This window comes from Sciurus vulgaris, assembly GCF_902686455.1.
Source record: "Sciurus vulgaris genome assembly, chromosome: 4".
In the NCBI taxonomy this organism is placed as follows: Eukaryota; Metazoa; Chordata; class Mammalia; order Rodentia; family Sciuridae; genus Sciurus; species Sciurus vulgaris.
This window is the reverse complement of record NC_136464.1, coordinates 88,784,561-88,801,693: the sequence shown is the minus strand read 5'-3', so window position 1 is coordinate 88,801,693 and position 17,133 is coordinate 88,784,561. Positions and strand designations below refer to the sequence as shown.

General features: G+C 43.5%; 1 protein-coding gene across 8 annotated transcripts in view; it reads right to left on the bottom strand.

Moving 5' to 3' along the window:
• The window catches only part of FRMPD2 (FERM and PDZ domain containing 2), a gene marked incomplete at its 5' end in the record, with an annotated part of 157,434 nt that overhangs the window by 102,015 nt on the left and 38,286 nt on the right, over positions 1-17,133 (bottom strand). For 5 of the 8 annotated variants that reach the window (XM_079135851.1, XM_079135857.1, XM_079135858.1 and 2 more), the window contains 6 exons: positions 1,725-1,812; positions 2,541-2,673; positions 5,221-5,412; positions 7,821-7,886; positions 12,448-12,605; positions 14,706-14,831. In XM_079135851.1, the coding sequence (XP_078991977.1) occupies positions 1,725-1,812; positions 2,541-2,673; positions 5,221-5,412; positions 7,821-7,886; positions 12,448-12,605; positions 14,706-14,831 (763 nt within the window). Of the gene's footprint in view, positions 1-1,724; positions 1,813-2,540; positions 2,674-5,220; positions 5,413-7,820; positions 7,887-12,447; positions 12,606-14,705; positions 14,848-17,133 lie in introns of those variants that run through there. The other 3 variants (XM_079135852.1, XM_079135854.1, XM_079135853.1) reach the window with 3 other exon arrangements.

Here is a 17,133-nt window from a genome sequence, read left to right as displayed (position 1 = left end):
ATGGATAATAAAACTAAAGGACTATGTTCTGGTTTATGTATTTACTTTATTTCATATCATTATTTTAGAAGGTATTCCGCCATATAAAAAAAAGTTTATTGTTAAACAGTATGCCACATTATGCCCATAGCAACCTCTTACATCTCATGCTTACACTGTTTCTTGATTATTTGTTGGGTGCCAGAGCTCGAACCCAGGGGTGCTTAACCACTGGGTCACATCCACTGAGCCACATCCCCAGCCCCTTTCTGTATTTTATTTAGAGACAGGGTCTCACTGAGTTGCTTAGGGCCTTGCTAAGTTGCTGAGGCTGGTCTTGAACTGGCAATCCTCCTGCCTCAGCCTCCGGAGACACTGGGATTACAGGCATTAACCACTGTACCAGCTTACTATGTTTAGTGATTGTATCATTTTCTTTTACATTTAATTACATGTTGCTTCATCCATCACAACTCTAGGAGTCTATATAATACTACATATGTGTGTGTATGTGTGTGTGTGTGTGTATGTATGCATGTGTATTTGTATATAGAATTATATAATATTATATATAGTATATAACACATATACATATATACATTATTTCATATGGTGTAACAGGTTATACCATTTAGGTTTGCGTAAGTACCTTCTATGATGTTTGCCCAGTGATGAAATGCCTAATGATGTATTTCTCAAAATATATCCATCATTAAATAATAAATGACTATGTGGAGTGTTGTAAAAACTCTTTTTGTTCAGAAAATCAAGTTTTAAATGGCAGGAAAAATCATTGCAAGGTTAACTCTATAACATCTATAACATCTAGTCAAGGTCCCAACTGTGACTGTAACAAGTATGGCCAAAGCCCTTGATTGAACCATGGATACCATCATCATCATCCTCAACAAATCAATATGTAAGTAAATAAATCCTCCAAACTTCAAAATGTCCACAGTGCCAGCCCCAGGAAGATATAGGCCCCTGTAGGATTTGACACAACTTGAGTATCAGTGCTAGACTGATTGCAAAAGTGGTCACATTCTTCTCCCTGTCCTTTGCAATGACTTTATATCCTCCTGTCAAGAGGTGGAGTTCTTTTCCCCATCCCTTAAATCTGGACTGACCTTGAGCCTTGATCTGGCCAACAGAATAAGGTGGAAGTGGTGGGGACCAGTTCTAGGAGCCCTATACCAACACCACCCTACTCCCTTCTGCCACTGTCATGTAAACAATTCCAGCCTGGCTTGTTAGTGAAGAGGACCTAGGGTCCCCCAAGACACAGTTAGCCACTCCCAGGAACAAAGCTGCCTAGCTGATCACAGTTGCAGGAAATGACCCAGCAGAGTCCATAAGGCCTCCTAGCTGAGCATAACCTAAATTACAAATCTGAAGAATCATGAGCTAAATGAGTAAGTGTTGCTTTCAGACACTGTTCTATGTGCACATTAGTTAAGCAGCAGGTGTGGCAATGGATAATAGCAACAACACTGAGGCATGTTATTGTTCCATCTTTGAACCTGAACATAGTTTCCAGGGGAGACAAGGTGCCTGCTCAATGGCACAGTTGCCACCAGGCCCTTCATAACTGCTTAAATGTGTCTGAGGTTGCCGATGGAAAAATGTAGGCGTGTTTTGAAAAAGCAAGAGGCTTCTCATTGGTAATCAGTAAAGAAGCAGAATACAGGTGTCCCACATCAATGTCCCACACCAAGTCACAGTTCCCTGAACACCTTGCAGCTTACCTGTTAACAAAAAGGCTGCAGCGACTGTGTGCTGAGGTACTCCAGCGTGGCTCCAGGGAGCTCTGAGTCTCTGTACTTCTCTCTGAAACTAATCAAACAGCCTGGTAGAGAGCATGGGTAGAGGCAAAGGGCCTGGCTTTCTGGAATCAGGCAGCCCAAATTGTGGATAATATCCCAATTCATTAACTGTGTGCCCTTGAAGGAGATACTGAATCTCTGAATCTGTATTCTCACATCAAAAATGGAAATGACAGTCATGGGGGCAGGAGGGGCCTATGGGGGGACAGTGTTACAGTGGAACAGAAAGTCTAATGGCAAGCAACAAAAGAACACTCCGTTTTAGAGATGAAAATGATAACTTTAATCAAAAACATAAATAAACCAAGCAAGTTCAGATTCAGTTGAAAAGTAGAGAACAGAAGAAGATTTGAAGGTTATTTTAAAAGTCATTCTTTTAACATAACTAGAATAGTAACCAAAAAAATCTTTACAAGTTACTTTCCTTTCATGCCAGTTAGAAAGTCATTTTTTAAGTTTGTCTTTTTGTTGCTTGTTTTAATAGGTTCTCATCAACTTGGACAGTTAGACTTCTATTTTTAAAAGTTGACATTGGACATAATGTTAAATTATAAAACCTTTCCTGTGGACATAGATGAGAACTGAGCTCACCTGCTTCTTTCCCAGAGCTTCCTAGAAGAAAGGCACAGCTCAGGCTTTATCTGCTACTACACAGGGATGCCTGGCCCACACAGGGCAGGGAGCAATAGAATAAGCATCAGTGGCCCATGCAGGGAATGCTCAGGGCATCCCACCCACCTCTACGAGGATGCAGACAGTTCAGGACCCGTGCCATCGGGCTGTCACTGCTTGCCCCTTGCAGCCTCCTCCTGAGAAGGTAACTTCGGCTCTGCTGCACACAGGTGCTTTCTTCCACAACTCTTCTCTCCACCTGAGGGTCAAGAGTATTGCACATCCACAGCCCATGATCAAGATGCAAACTACCTGGTCAGGCTAAGTCAGTAGAATTGTCTGTCCTACACAGGAGGAGCCTAACATTGCATTCTCCAGCAACCAGAACATGCACTGAATGCACCACCCTCAAGCATCTCAGAGGGTGAGTAATTCAAATCTGTGCCTATCCCATGCATTCTTCCTCTGCACTTTCAAGACCCAGAGTTCTGTCCTCTCCACTTCTAATTCTCTCCACCTCTTTCTTTCTTTCTTTCTTTCTTTCTTTCTTTCTTTCTTTCTTTTTCTTTCTTTCTCTCTCTTTCTCTCTCTCTCTCTCTTTTCTTTTTTTGTTCTTTTTTCTTTTTTTTCTTTTGGTACCCAGGGGCACTTAACCACTGAGCCACATCCCCAGTCTTTTTATATTTTAATTTTGAGACAGGTTCTCACTAAGTTGCTTAGGGCCTTGCTAAGTTGCTGAGGCTGACTTTGAACTTGTGATCTTCCTGCCTCAGCCTCCAAAGCCATTAGGATTACAGACATGCCCCACCATGCCCAGCTGATCATCTTTCCTTATCACTCTGCTCACATCTCTCTCTATTACACCACATTACTTTGAGTTTGCCTGCCTGCCTGTTTCCTTTACATTGTTGTGTTATGCACCATTGCAGCTCAACTGGTGCAGTGCATTAATGCTGTGGAAATGCAGGAAGTCAATGCAGTGTCTATCCAAGGACAATGACACACCATTGGAGGATAGATTATACTACCTTTCAAATAAAACCCTTTCCCCCACAAAATCTTCTGTCCCAAAGCAAAGTGAGAGTATGTTCTTGCATAGGGGAAACCTTGCAAGGAGTATTAAACCCTGACAATGACGAGGAGAGTAACCATGCTCAGAAAGGGACAGTCTGGCATGGAAAGCCTGAATAGGTTGAGAAAGTATTCTAGACAGAAAGGTGAACTAGCATGGGTAGAGTCCCAGCATAATGAGGAGTGCATCCACATGAATGGAAAAATGTGAGGATGAACAGAGGATGGGGGGCTTCTCATATGCCTAATTGTCGCAACTACATCCCTGTTACTTGAGTGAAAAGATCATGTCTCATACTGCTTTGTGTGTTACATAGCAGATTTTGAACAAGATTTAACATGTAACTATATTAAGGATAATAGGAGACAAATTTTTCTTTGTCAGAAATATGAAAAGGGAAAAATACCTACAAATATTACAGCATTAGTGGATTGTAGTTGAAGATTTTAGGGTGAACTCATTTTCAATATATAACTGACGGAAAACTCAAAAAAATCTTCTGACATAATTAGTAGAAACCACATGTTCATATGCCAAGAGAGAAAGAGTCCAAGAAGGATGCTAGGTTGGAAGAGGCTTTTTCTGATTGCCTTGACTGTGTCCTACCCAGCTGTCTCTTCATCTCCATCCACATGGTCACTACATTAACCTTGGTCTGTGCTCTCCAACTTGTTCCTGGACAAGTGCAGCCTCCCAGTTGGCCTCTAGCTTTGCCTTCCTGTACTTCATCTCAGGTGAAAACCCCCTTAAAAATCCAGGCATAGTGGTGCACACTGGTAATCCCAGCTACTCAGGAGGCTGCATTGAGAGGAATGAGCTCAAGGCCAACCTGGGGTAAGGTGGTGAGAGCTAATCTCAAAAAACAAAAAGAAAAAAGAAAGAAAGCCCTGTTATGTTGTACCATAAGTACATCACTTGCCCGACCCTGCCAATCTCTGCCCTGGTTTCAAGGAGGACCAACTTCTAGGTGCCATTCCTGCTCTGGAGCTCCCCAGGGGGACAGGCGGAAGTTGTCTTCAGCTGAGTCCACTTCCTTGTTCAGTTTGTTCCTAATCTCACTCTCCTCTAATCACTACCTTCTCCCAGGAGCATTTTCCCAATAAATAACTTACACAAGAAACCCACTCTCTAGGTTAGCTTGGAGGGAATAAGAACTAAGCCAAATACTACCATGTGTTAGGACCCTGGCTGGACAATGGGGATGGACAAGGCATTAAGCAGCAGCACAGTCAGACAGAGTAGCAAGGGAGCCCTCCCCAGGAGTAAGAGAGCAGAGGAGAGGTGTGGTCAGGGACTCTGTGAGCAAGGTCAGGTGAGGCTGAGTTGAATTTTAAGGTTATAAGCATGATTGTTTTATGTAAAGAGGCACTTACAAAGATCTCAAGGGCCTCAGTCATGTTAGGAATTGGGGCTTGCCCAAGGGTTTCACCAGAACTGCCCAACAGAACGGCAATGACTAACGATGAGAACATTCCAGATATGCCCTGTCCAATAGGGTAGTTACCAGCTACATGGCAACTGAGCACTTGAAATATAAATAGCAGGTGTGATTGAAGAATTGAATTTTTTTTTTTTTTTTTTTTGCGGTGCTAGGGATCAAACCAAGAGTTTTCACATTAGGCAAGCATTCTGCCACTAGCCACATTTTAATTAATTATAATTTATCTAATTTAAATTTCAATCACCACACACAGCTAGTGGCTACAAGGTTGAAAAGCTCAGGTCTATACTAACCTCAGAGATGGTTCCCAGAACCAAGCCCACCAGTCGTGTGATGTGGAGACGGGCAGGGGCTGGGTACACAGCTGCTTCTTCCTGATGGACTTGACAAACTTCCAGAACTGACTGCAGTGGCCGCCGCCTGCTAGGCTGGTCTTCACACATGGTCAGCAGGATGGAGTGCAAGGGCTCATGGAGCTGCAAAGGCTGCAGAGTACACAGGGCTGGTGAGAAGTGCATAGCACAGTTGAAGCAGCTGCTGAGGCGATACTGTGTCAGGTGTGCCCAGGAGACTAATGGAAAGGAATGCTCTCATTACCATCAAAACAGAGGCCTGCTCCTCTGAGAGCTTAGGGTGGACACAAGATTCATCACTGAGGCCACATGATGCAGAGCAATTATCTCTGCCTCAGTTGTGCAAAGTGTGCTTTCTAATCCCAGACACACTTCAGCCTGACCATGTGCTTAGAATACTGATGAAAAACAGGTGTTAGACATGATGGAGTTCCACCTGTGCCAAGCACCCTGGATCAGACTACAGATCAGCCTTTCCCTCAGGATCACCTGCAGCCTGACCAATTATTCAGGTAAGACCCAAGTCCTTTCCCCTAGACTGTGAATTCCAGGAACCTACAAACATTGGAGGGTTGGGATTGTGGCTCAGTGGTAGAACACTTGCCTAGCATGTGTGAGGCACTGGGTTCAGTCTTCAGCACCACATTAAATAAATAAATAGAATAAAGGTATTGTGTCCATCTGCAACTAAAAAAAAAATTTTTTAAAATATTGGAGTCACAGCAGCGCAAGTGCTCAGTCATTATTCGTTGAACTTTGAGCCACAGACACATGTCAAGCAAAAGAAAAAATAGGCTTCTTATAAGCACTTCCATCATTCATTTAAATGACTATCATTTATATGAGGAAAACTTCAAATTCAGATTCAATCTCTGACTGTTATGGACTGGTGGCATTGCTAAATGGTTAGAACACTTGCCTAGCATGTATGAAGTTCTAGGTTCCATCCCCAGCACTGCAAATCACCATTGGCATCATCATCATGAATAACATCATCTGACTGCTTCTCCCACTCCAACCACACTGAAAGGCATTTGGCAGAAAGGCTGCACTGCCAGGTCTTGCAGGGAGCATTAGCTGAGGTGCCATCTTCAAGGACAGCCAGGCTACCAAGTTTTACACTCACAGAGCAAATTGGAGGTCTCTGTGTGTCTGAAACTGGACATTACTCAAGATGGTCCCTACTTTCAAAATCAAATTCCAATAAAGAGACCAGGACAGTACAGAATAATAAAGGCTTGGCCTGGGAAAGCACAAAACTATAACACAGAGGCAGGGACCTGACCCAGACTGATACCAAAATGCACACAGGGACTCACTAGAAGGAAAGTAGGGAGTGAGCTGTGAACAGAAGGGGCAGGGTATGTGAGAGCACAGAGGTGCCCATGAGCTGGCTACTGTCTGAAAGGAAGGAGGCATGGGCAGGATAGGGGCCTGTGGCAAAATGACGATGTCAGGCCCCTTGATCAAAATTTTCAAGACTTTCAAGATAATGATAGCACTAAATCTAGCATAGGACCACAAGGTCACACACCCATGGAGCTAATCCTGAGGAGTACAGAGAATCAGAGAAGAATCATTCAGGTAGGAGCTCAGTCTGGTCTCCACATGGGTCCTGCTGAGAGGTTAGAACGTAATCTTTGGGTGTCCTGGAGATACCAAAGAATTCATGGAAGGAGGGTTGTGAATTGGTTTCTGTCTACAAAAGAGCACCCAGGAATCTCTAGGATTTTGGATTGCAGGAGGGCAGGGGAGAGAGGGAGAGAGGAAGGAAGTCAGGCAAGGAGGTAGGAAGAGAAGCATGAAGAAAGAAGAAATGAATGAAGGAAAGAAAGAAAGGAGGAAAGAAGTAAAGAAGGGAGGGAAGAAAGGAGGGAATGAGGAAGAAGGAAAGGAAACGGGGGTGGTATCATCTATATAGGTTCTACATCACATGCTCTTGTAGCACTAGTTTTTAAGGAATTCTTACAGTGTCAGATGAAAATTTACAAAAACACAAATATTCAGTCATCCCAAGTTTTACAAAATGCCACATTAAACAAAATGTATCAGGTTCAATGCCTTAGGTCTTCCAGTAGTCTTTGATAAACTACTCTGAAAAAGTCTTTGAGAGAGACATTGTAGGAAGCATTTTTCCACATTTGATGAGCAGAGGACCTTTTTGTGAGGAAGCATCTCACCTCAGGCAGGGCCTTTAGTAAATAAATAATAAATGAGTAAATAAATAACTATATCTTCAGTGTCTGTAAAATACTCTAGTTTATGACTTCCTCTGAGTGGAGATAGCAAATAAATCTCATCTTGTCCACCAGTTCAATCTTGTAACTGTCTCAAGTGCCACGTTAAGTAGGATTCTGAGGATATTTCTAAGTTTCTAACAGGAAGGAGTTGTATGATCAATTGGAAATGCCTGCCTAGGACATAGGAGGAAAGAATGGCAGCACCCTTGCTCAATAGATGTGAACCCTGCCCAGTGGAAAACCACTGAATTAATCCAAAGACATGACCTGATAGAATGTGGGGAATTCTTGTATACACACCTGATTTGGTGGGACATGAAACCCTGCTGACCAGTAGAGAGTCATTCCTAAAGAATAGACATGCGTCTGCCCAAAAAAAAAAAAAAAAAAAAAAAAAAGGCATTTAGATTTCAATCATCTCTTCTATTCAAGGTCCTGCAAGTCAAATACAATTTAATTTCCCCATGTACACATATTGTGTTCTGGCTAGCTCAATTCCATATGTGTCTCCTTTCTCACTTCCTATACTAGAGGCTACCAAGTCAGAAATTTGCTTTCTAGCAATAACTATGACACCAAATTTGGCAAAAGATGTAAGGGAAATATGTTAAGGGACTTTCGAAAAGATTTTTTTTTTTTTTGCTACTGTACTAACAAATACATATGACTACGGTTTCTTCACCCTTTCTACCTTCTTTCTGCCTTGAATACTGATGTGATACATGGAATCATAGCAACTCTCCTGTGACTATGAGGAAACAGGCATAAGAACAAAAAGCCAGCATATGAGGGTAAAATGGAAATATATAGGCTGGATCCTTGACAGGATGGAGCAGTTGACCAATCCATAGACTTCTTGTTAAGTAACTAATAATTATATCTGTGGCTCTAGTCATTGTATTTTAAACTGTTTCTTATAGCCAAACCCATCTGTACATGACATACTATATATCATCCTGATTAAAAAGCACTATATCTTGTCCAAAAAATAATATTATATAACAGAAAGAGCATTTTTTCATTTCTCTGAGCCTGTTTTCTCATCTGTAAAGCAAGTATTCTGCCTGAATACTCATAAGGATCAAGTAAAAAGTATTTGGAGACTATAACAATAATTCCATTGTCATTATTGTTTTTATTGGACACAGAGCACTCACGATATACCAAGCCCTGTTAAATATTTTATTTAATAAATTTATTTATTCCTCACAATAGTGCTCTGAGGTAGGTATTTAATTATTCCCATTTCACAGAGGAGAAAACTAAAGCAAAGGCAAGCCAATAAATTTGCCCAAATAAAACTCAAACCTGAGCTGCCACTCTGTACTGAAGTAGCCCTGAATGACTTCATTAGTATAATATTGTGGTGCTTCTGCTATAATTGACAAGGTTGTGTGCCCCTAAGATCTTTTCTCAGGAAAAGATTTTTGGGACTTCAGAAGAGGGACATTCGAGGACATGAAATGTGGCATGTGAAAACATGATTGTTTAAGCAGCCCACTGGGTCTGACTGTGGTTTTGGTTTTTCACGTGACAAAGTCAAGATGTGTGCTCAATGTCACCTGGGCTGATTAGATCTTGTCTTTGTCTGAAATTGAACCCTTAACCCAGCCACCACCCCTGGGATGAAGAGATTAGATACCGTTCAGGGAAGTTCACAAGCTGTACCCATTTCCAGAGAAATAACCCTAAAAGCAGATGTGGGAATAGCACCCTGAGCACTGCCAGAGGCACTGATCAAATCTAGGAACTTTCCTGGATTCCAAGGGCTCTGTCCTGAAGTGTCTAGGGCCAAGCCCAGGCCATAGTGACAACAGGGTCCATCCCAATTCCTAAAACCAGCCCACTGGTAGGTGCTGACTGCAGAAGAGCAGTGAGACAGATTTTGAAGGCATCTCCTGACTCAGAATACCATGATTGACAGGTAATGTCTGCCATGCACACGGGAGGGGTAATGGCAGCACAGGTGATTTGTAGTCAGACACTTGCCCACATCTTCCACCTCTACCTGGGGTAAGTAATGAAGGAAATATCTCAGTGTACTGGTCAGAGAAGGATTTTAGTCAAAGAAAGGAGTCTGTGTACACTGTCCTAACCTTAGACGGGAGCCCAGGGTAGGAGGAACCATTCCTGGGAACACTCTCCTGAGTGCCCATCCCACCCTTCACAGACCTAGGCAAGCTGGATGAAGAGAAAGCTGTGTGATGAATGGAAAGCAGTGGGTGTCAGAACTGAGGGTTAGGGTTGGTATAAGAGATCAATGACCAGGTAATCCTGCCTCCTGGCCTAATTAACAGCACTTGAGGCTGCTGTCTTCTGGTCCCTTAAGGCACACTCCATGTGCCATGCTTAGAGTTAAGCAGTCAACCAAAATACTGTCTGGCTCCTTCAGAAGTCAGTTCTTGCCCACACTGACCCTCACCCAGTTCATTTGGGCACTGGCCCTTCTCTGCCTGGCCCAGCCTCTCAGGCACATATGCATACCAGTTCTGAGCTTGGTCTATTTGTTTAGGCCTGGAACTCTTGGAGTCCTCAGGTCTCTGCATAGAGGAAAATGTGCAGGAGAGAACAGCATGTGTTTCTCTAGTTCAAGGATGCTCTGGGCAGAGGAGTGACTAGACCTCCCCAAGGCACTCAGTAGAGGCCAAAATGAAGTTGGAAAGGCAGTGCCTGTGCTTCACCAGAGAGTGCTGGGAGGGACAAGGAAGGACCCCGGGAGCAGTCAAGATCTGTTTGAACTCAGGTCCTTTAGAAAGCAGAGCCTGAGGTAAGGATTAGGCACTGCAACTTCATTCAGAAGCTGTTAGCCCAGAGCAATGAGAAAAAAAAGGGGAAGGGAAGCAAAGGCTGATGCAGGTTCACCATGCTGACCACAGAGCCAGCAGGAAGTTCCTGAGAAGAACAGCATTTCCAAATCTGCATTTTTCCCATGAAAGAACAGCAGAAGTGCAGCATACTTGGCTTCCTGGATCTCAGTACTTCTCTGGAAGGTGGGCAAGGCTTGCATATCTTGAGGCCATCCACAAGGAGAGAGGAAGGAGGATTTATCTTCTTAGTTCTCTTCCAGCTTGCATTTACATCCCATAGGGATCAGCTCCCCGACATTTTCAGACTGCCTTGGCACTTCTTTTTAGCAGTGACTCAGAAAGCCAGATCCCTGGGCAGAGCGTGATGCAACTTAGCAAGTCCACAGCAAAGTAGAAAATGTGGTATATGTGGATCACTGACCAAGCAGAAGGAATCTGAGAGGCACAAAACTCTGTGTCTGACCCAGGAGTCCAGTGATTCACTCCTGGGATTCTGGCAGTGCAGGGGAAGGTGTGTGCCTAAACTGCAGGGACAACTGCTGGTGGGGTGACAGAGCCAGGGTCACTACAATGGTGATGTTATCACTGCTGTAATATGAGTTGGAGACACGGAGACTCTGACAAACCAAACCTGGAAGCCACTAAGGCTACATTCTCTTCTTCTTGGATCCCAAAGGCAAAGCAGCTCCAGTTCTAGGATGGCTCCTGAGAGGAACAGCATTTCCAGATCTACACTTTTTCCATGAAACAACATGGAAGAAAGAACAGGAGTGGTTCATTAAACACCTAGTATGCCCTGCCCAGCACTGTGTGTCTGCCTTATATCATTCTCACTTTGATTTTCTTCTTTTTAAAATTGAAAATACTGTCTACTGAAACTTTTTGCTGTTCAGAAGGAAAACATGTTCACTGTAGGAAAGCCAAAAGTCTCCATTGATACTGCCATCCAGAAATAATCCCTCCAGACAACTTGGTGGTGCATGCGTTTTAGAACTTCCTCTCTCTCTTTTTTTCTCTCTCTGCAAACTTGGATCATACTGTGTATGCATATATCAATGCATATATTGAATTTATTTTCAAGTCATTGAATACACTTCTACAGCAGTCTCATTTTAATGCTGTCTTGTCCCATATCCGCTCTCAACTGATCATCTTGTTTCCAACTGGTAACTGACTTCAACAACACAATGCTGAATATTGCTGCAGCCAAACCCACATTTACTTGTGCCTCAGGATTCCTAACTGGGGACTTGAGTCTTTTTTTTTTTTTTTTTTTTTAGTGGTGTCAGAAATTGAACCCAGGGCCTTGTGCATGAGAGGCAAGTACTCTACCAACTGAGCTATGTCCCCAGCTGGGTCATTTTTTTTTTTTTTTATCCCCTGTTCTTTCTTCAAGCTGCTAATGGTACCAACAGACAGACCACAGCCTTTGGGTATTTCTTTTGAATGTTAGTAATAGTCAGATCAACTAAGTCATATTAACCCTACTTTACAGAAACTGAGGCTCTATGAAATTGACTTGCCCTTATCCAAGAAATGGAAAGAAAGCCTGAGAACAGCATTCTTTAAATCCACTGTATTAGTTAGTTTTTCGTCACTAGGACCAAAATACCTGGTAAGGACACTTAAAGAAGAAAAAGGTTTTTATGGCTCACAGTTTTAGAAGTTCAGTCCATAGTGGGCCAGTTCCATTGCTCAGGGCCCAAGGTGAGGCAGCACATCATGGAGGAAGGGCATGGTGGAGGGGCACTGCTCCATTCATGGGAGCCAGAAAGTAAAGTGAGGAAGGGGGTGGGAAGATGCATTCTTCCAGGGCACACCCCCAGTGACCCACTTCCTCCAAATAAGCCCACCTGCCTATAGTTACCACCCAGCTAGTCCATTCAAATTAGGATGGACTGCTTAGGTTTCATCTCTCATAATCTAATACTTTCACCTCTGAATATTTCTGCATTAATAATAGTCTTTGGGAACGCTAATATCCAAATCATGAGATACACTCTACCTCAAGGTTGAGAATCAGGTTCTGCAGGGTGGAACTAGGAACTGGGAATGTGCCCAGGGACAGGGCTTTCCCAGGGGACAGGAGACAGGTGCTACAGAGACGCCACATTTCTTACCTGTGATGTATCAAGCTGCTCATCCTCACTTTGCCCCTGCAGCAATTCAGGGGCCTTGAAAGGAGCAGCTTCTATGTGAGAAACATGATCTTGGAAAGAAAGACTTCCAGTCGCAGAAAGCAGGACTGACCAAGGGCAGACCACATAATCCGAGGAATCTGAAACCAAGGCAGTGATAGGGGTGTAGAGATAGGGCCACCATCTGGAGAGCCAGCTGTGGGACTGTGTTTGGCAGGTGCCTGGAAATACCTGCCTCTAGGGTTGACCATAAGCAAGACCCCAGGGAGACACAGAGCAGAATTAATTCAATTCTCATACAAGGGAGCATAGATTACAAAAGGTGGCTATAACCATGGCCAGGAATTTAGAACCTGCAACCAAATGCATCAGTGGCCTGAAAGTCTCAAAGTAAAAGACAAGGAGGTCAAGTTCCACTGGTAATTTGTGCAAACCTGAATTCTCTACAGCCAGACCCAAACTCAAGACAGCTGGTGTTCTGGGAGCTCTGCATCTGTTTGTTAAAACCTCCAGGGCAGGGAAGAGGGAATGAAGAAAGAAGATGAATCTGAAGGTACAGGTGCACAACCTCTCTCCGCCTGCCCACACTGAAACAGTCACCACAATGGAGGATGTGTGATCGCATATGGTAACAGCCTCTGCTGCATGCACTGCAGCTGCCAAGCATGTGGGACTTCTGAACTGACAGCTGAGTATGAGCTCTCAGTGTTTGTTTCAGTTACCAATTTAATGCCTCACAGCTCCAAATTCATTCTTCCATACATGCTCCTTTACATAACTCTCCTATATGGAGCACCATGACAACCTTCTCAGTAGAGAGCAATGAAGAGTCAACAAGGGAGGCTAAGGTTCTCCTTCTGTTGGCTGTGGCAGGTAGTGGTGTGGGCATATGACTCTAGATGGTGGCACTGCCCTGGACTCAGGCCCAGGACACAAAGTCCCTTGGTCACCCTCAAGGCCTAACCTGGCCTTACCACGTGATCACCTTCTCATTAACTTATCTACACGGATGCTGCAGACTCAGCTCTCCTGCCCACATGATATTCCTGCTTACCTGAAACTGCCTCTACCCCAAAGAATCACCCCCAACTTCCACTCCATCTATACACTTGCCAACTGACCACCACTGGTAATTGCCTGTTCCCTACCTGGGCCATGACTACAAACCAAGCAAGCCAGTGAATTTCATCATCATCATGATCTGCAAGCACATCTCCTCCAACAGGTCTGAAACCCAACCTGGGGAGAGGACTTGCCTTCAAAGTCTGTCCCTTACTGAGTACGTACCTCAATCCAAGGGCACCACGTAGAATTTTCTTATATCTTTCAGTTATTCTTATATCACAGTTTAATAATTCTTTATAGTAACCTCCCCTGTTTAGACCACATTGTGTGTTCTGTCTTCTGATAGGACTCAAACTATCACATCATCTAACAAACAGAGTATAGGTTGTCCCAGGTGATTGTCCCCTGCTTCCCATCTCCAGTTATGCCCAGATAGCCCAAGTGTTGGAAGAGACACTGTTTTGGTCAGTTTTTTCACCTCTGTGGCTAAAAGACCTGACAAGAACAACATATAACAGTAAAAGTTTATTTGGGTTTCACAGTTTCAGAGGTATCAATCCATAGATGGCCAATGCCATTATTCTGAGCCCCAGATGTAGCAGAACATCATGAGAGAAAGGTATGGAGGAGGAAAGCAGCTCAGGACTTGATACTCACAAAGCAGAGAGAGAACTCTACTCACCAAGTACAAAATACATACCCCAACACCCACCCCCAGTGACCTACCTCCTCAATCCACACCCTACCTTCCTCAGTTAATCCCTATCAGTGAATTAATGCACTTATTAGGTTAAAAACTCTCATAACGCAATCACTTCACCTCTAAACTTTCTTGCATTGTCTCACAAAGGGCTTTTGGGTGACACCTCATGTCTAAACCATAACAGGTCTATATTGCTGCAACCAGTACCTCCCTAAGCACTATGCAAGTACCAAAGCAGAAGTATCTCCCTAAGCACTATGCAAGCACCAGGGCAGAAGCAAGGCAGGCCACATGGCATGGGTTCAAGAGATAGGCCAGTCTCCCAAAATGTAGCTGTGTGGTGAGTGTCATTTGCCTAATCATTATAATACCTCAGACTAATAATGAATTAAGAAGCAGCAGCCAAAAATACGTTTGTATGGGAAGCTTCACATGCAACTCCCTGTGACTTCATTGCCCCAAACACTCTTACCATTGTGAAGGTCTTCCAGGAGCCGCTCAGCAGCCAGTGACAAGAGGGACCAGAGTTCTTCCTCAGACAGAGCTTCACCCCTGACCTGCAGGGCACTGGCCAGTGTCACAGAGGCCAGGCTCATGCCTGCAAAGACACACATGTGGCAGAGACCCAGAAACGTCTGAGAGCACATCTGGGCCAGCACTCATGACTCCAGCCCTTCTGAAGTACATGGATGCCATATTTTCATCATCTGCATCCCCAGGGCAGGGTACAGAGCCAAGCCTAAATGAGAAGTGAAAGGAATGTTCACTGAGGGGCTGGCCCAGATGCTGGTTGGTTCTTAATGAGTGAGTGAATAGATAAATCAACTTCTAAGTAAATGAATGAATGAATGAACAAGTGAACTGTGACTGGGACCCCTCCTCTGGGAGAGCTCCCTATGCCAGGCGGGCAGGCATTCATTGTCTACCCTCCTCCTCTGTCTGGGAAAGTGGGTTAACAACCATTTTTGCCTCCAACACATGATTTGTGCCTTTCATCTCCGGCTGCCACACGCAGAGTTGGATTTGGTCCCAGCACCAGCCCTTTTGCCAGCACCTGCCTGAAGAGCAGGCAAGAATCCCTAGAAGTAAGAACAAGCTCCATGTTTCAGAAAGGGCAGACAGGCAGAGACACTGCAAGAGCAGGCAGGAGGGCTGGGCTTCTTCTCCCTCTCTCACAAGAAGGGTTCCTTTAAAGCAAAGCTAACATTTCAGTGTCTATCCCTGCCCCCCTCCCATGCACACAGCCACCCCCAACTAATCTCCAGAGCCCCAGGAGCTGGTGACAGCAGGAAGAGGCCAGACAGGCTTTTCCTAATCTGTTCATGTCAGAGCTTTTTCTACAACCAGAGCTTAGGGAGGGTGGGTGTGCTGTGCTGGGGTAGGGTGGGGAGCCCAGCACAGCACCCCCATCTCTCCATGGGCGATAAGCCAAGCTGTCCACTCAACGGCTGCTCAGTGCATCTGAAAAGAGAGACAGGTTTCTGGAGAAACAGCCCAGCTCTTCCATCTCTACCTGGGGGGCAGGAAAGGAGCTACCATGTCCTTAAGAAGCCTGACTTGGGAGCTGTTATTTATGAGAAAGTGTTTGTGAAGGGGCGACTGTTGCTCCCATTGACAGGCAGGAAAGCAATCCAAGTAACCAGGTAAACATTCACTGTGGAAACATGCCAGTCACCCTGATTTGGTCACTGCACATTGTATTTGTGCATGGAAATCCCACTGTGCCCCCAAAATGTGTTCAAGTACTATGTATCATTTAAAATTTTTTTTCAAATGATGTCCCCAGCACTGCAAAAAAAAAAAGCTCAAGTTCAGGACCTCTCTTTTCTTTTCCTTTCCTCCTCCTTCTTCATAAACTTGCTCATGACTTACAGACTAAACATTCCCATTTGGCCATATTTTTCTAACTCCCAACAATGACAATGAAAGATAAAAAAGAAAACAGAAGAAGACTGATTCTCAGACAGAAAAATCTCTGAATCCCAATCTAAAATATGGAAGCAGGCGGGCAGTAGAGGAGGGGGGAAGTTCTAATCACATTAAAACTAAGAGGAAAAGAATGCATTGAAGAGCTTCTAGGCTGGTATGGCTAGTTAAGACCACTATTTCAAAATAGGCATTCAATGGAGGAAGGATGACTTTTTCAACAAACAGTGCTGGGTCTGTTGTGAAAACTATTGAATATTGGCCTACACCTCACACCATAAACAACTGTTAGTTCAAAATGCGTCATAGATTTAATGTAGAACATAAAACCATAAAATTTAAGAAAAAAATGGGAGAAAATATTCAGAACTTAAAATTAGGCAGAAAGTTTTTACTTGACACTCAAAGCACAATTTATAAAAAGATATCCAATTCATAAATTGGACCTCATAAAAATTAAGTTTTTGGGCTGGGGATGTAGCTCAGTTGGTAGTCAATGCCCTGGGTTCAATCCCCAGCACCAAAAGAAACAAAAAAAATTGGTTTTGCTCTGAGAAATACCCTATAGAAAGGATAAAAAACAAACTATGAACTGGGAGGAAATATTTCAAAATCGCCTATCTGAAAAAGTACACATACTTAGAAAAATTTTTTTAACTTTCTAAACTCAATAAGAAAATAACAATTCAATTTGAAAATGATATATGAATGACAAATTTAGGCCATGTATATATATATATATATATATATATATATATATATTAAACATCATCAGATATTAGGGAAATGAAAATTAAAATCACAATGACATGATACTAAACCCTATCAGAAATACTAAAATCAAAATTTGTAACAACCCCACAAACAGGTGAGCATACATAGAAACCAAAGTACTCACAAATTGATAGTGAGAATGTGAAATGGTCCAGCTACCCTGGAAATCACTTTGGCAGTATCCGATAAAATTATACATG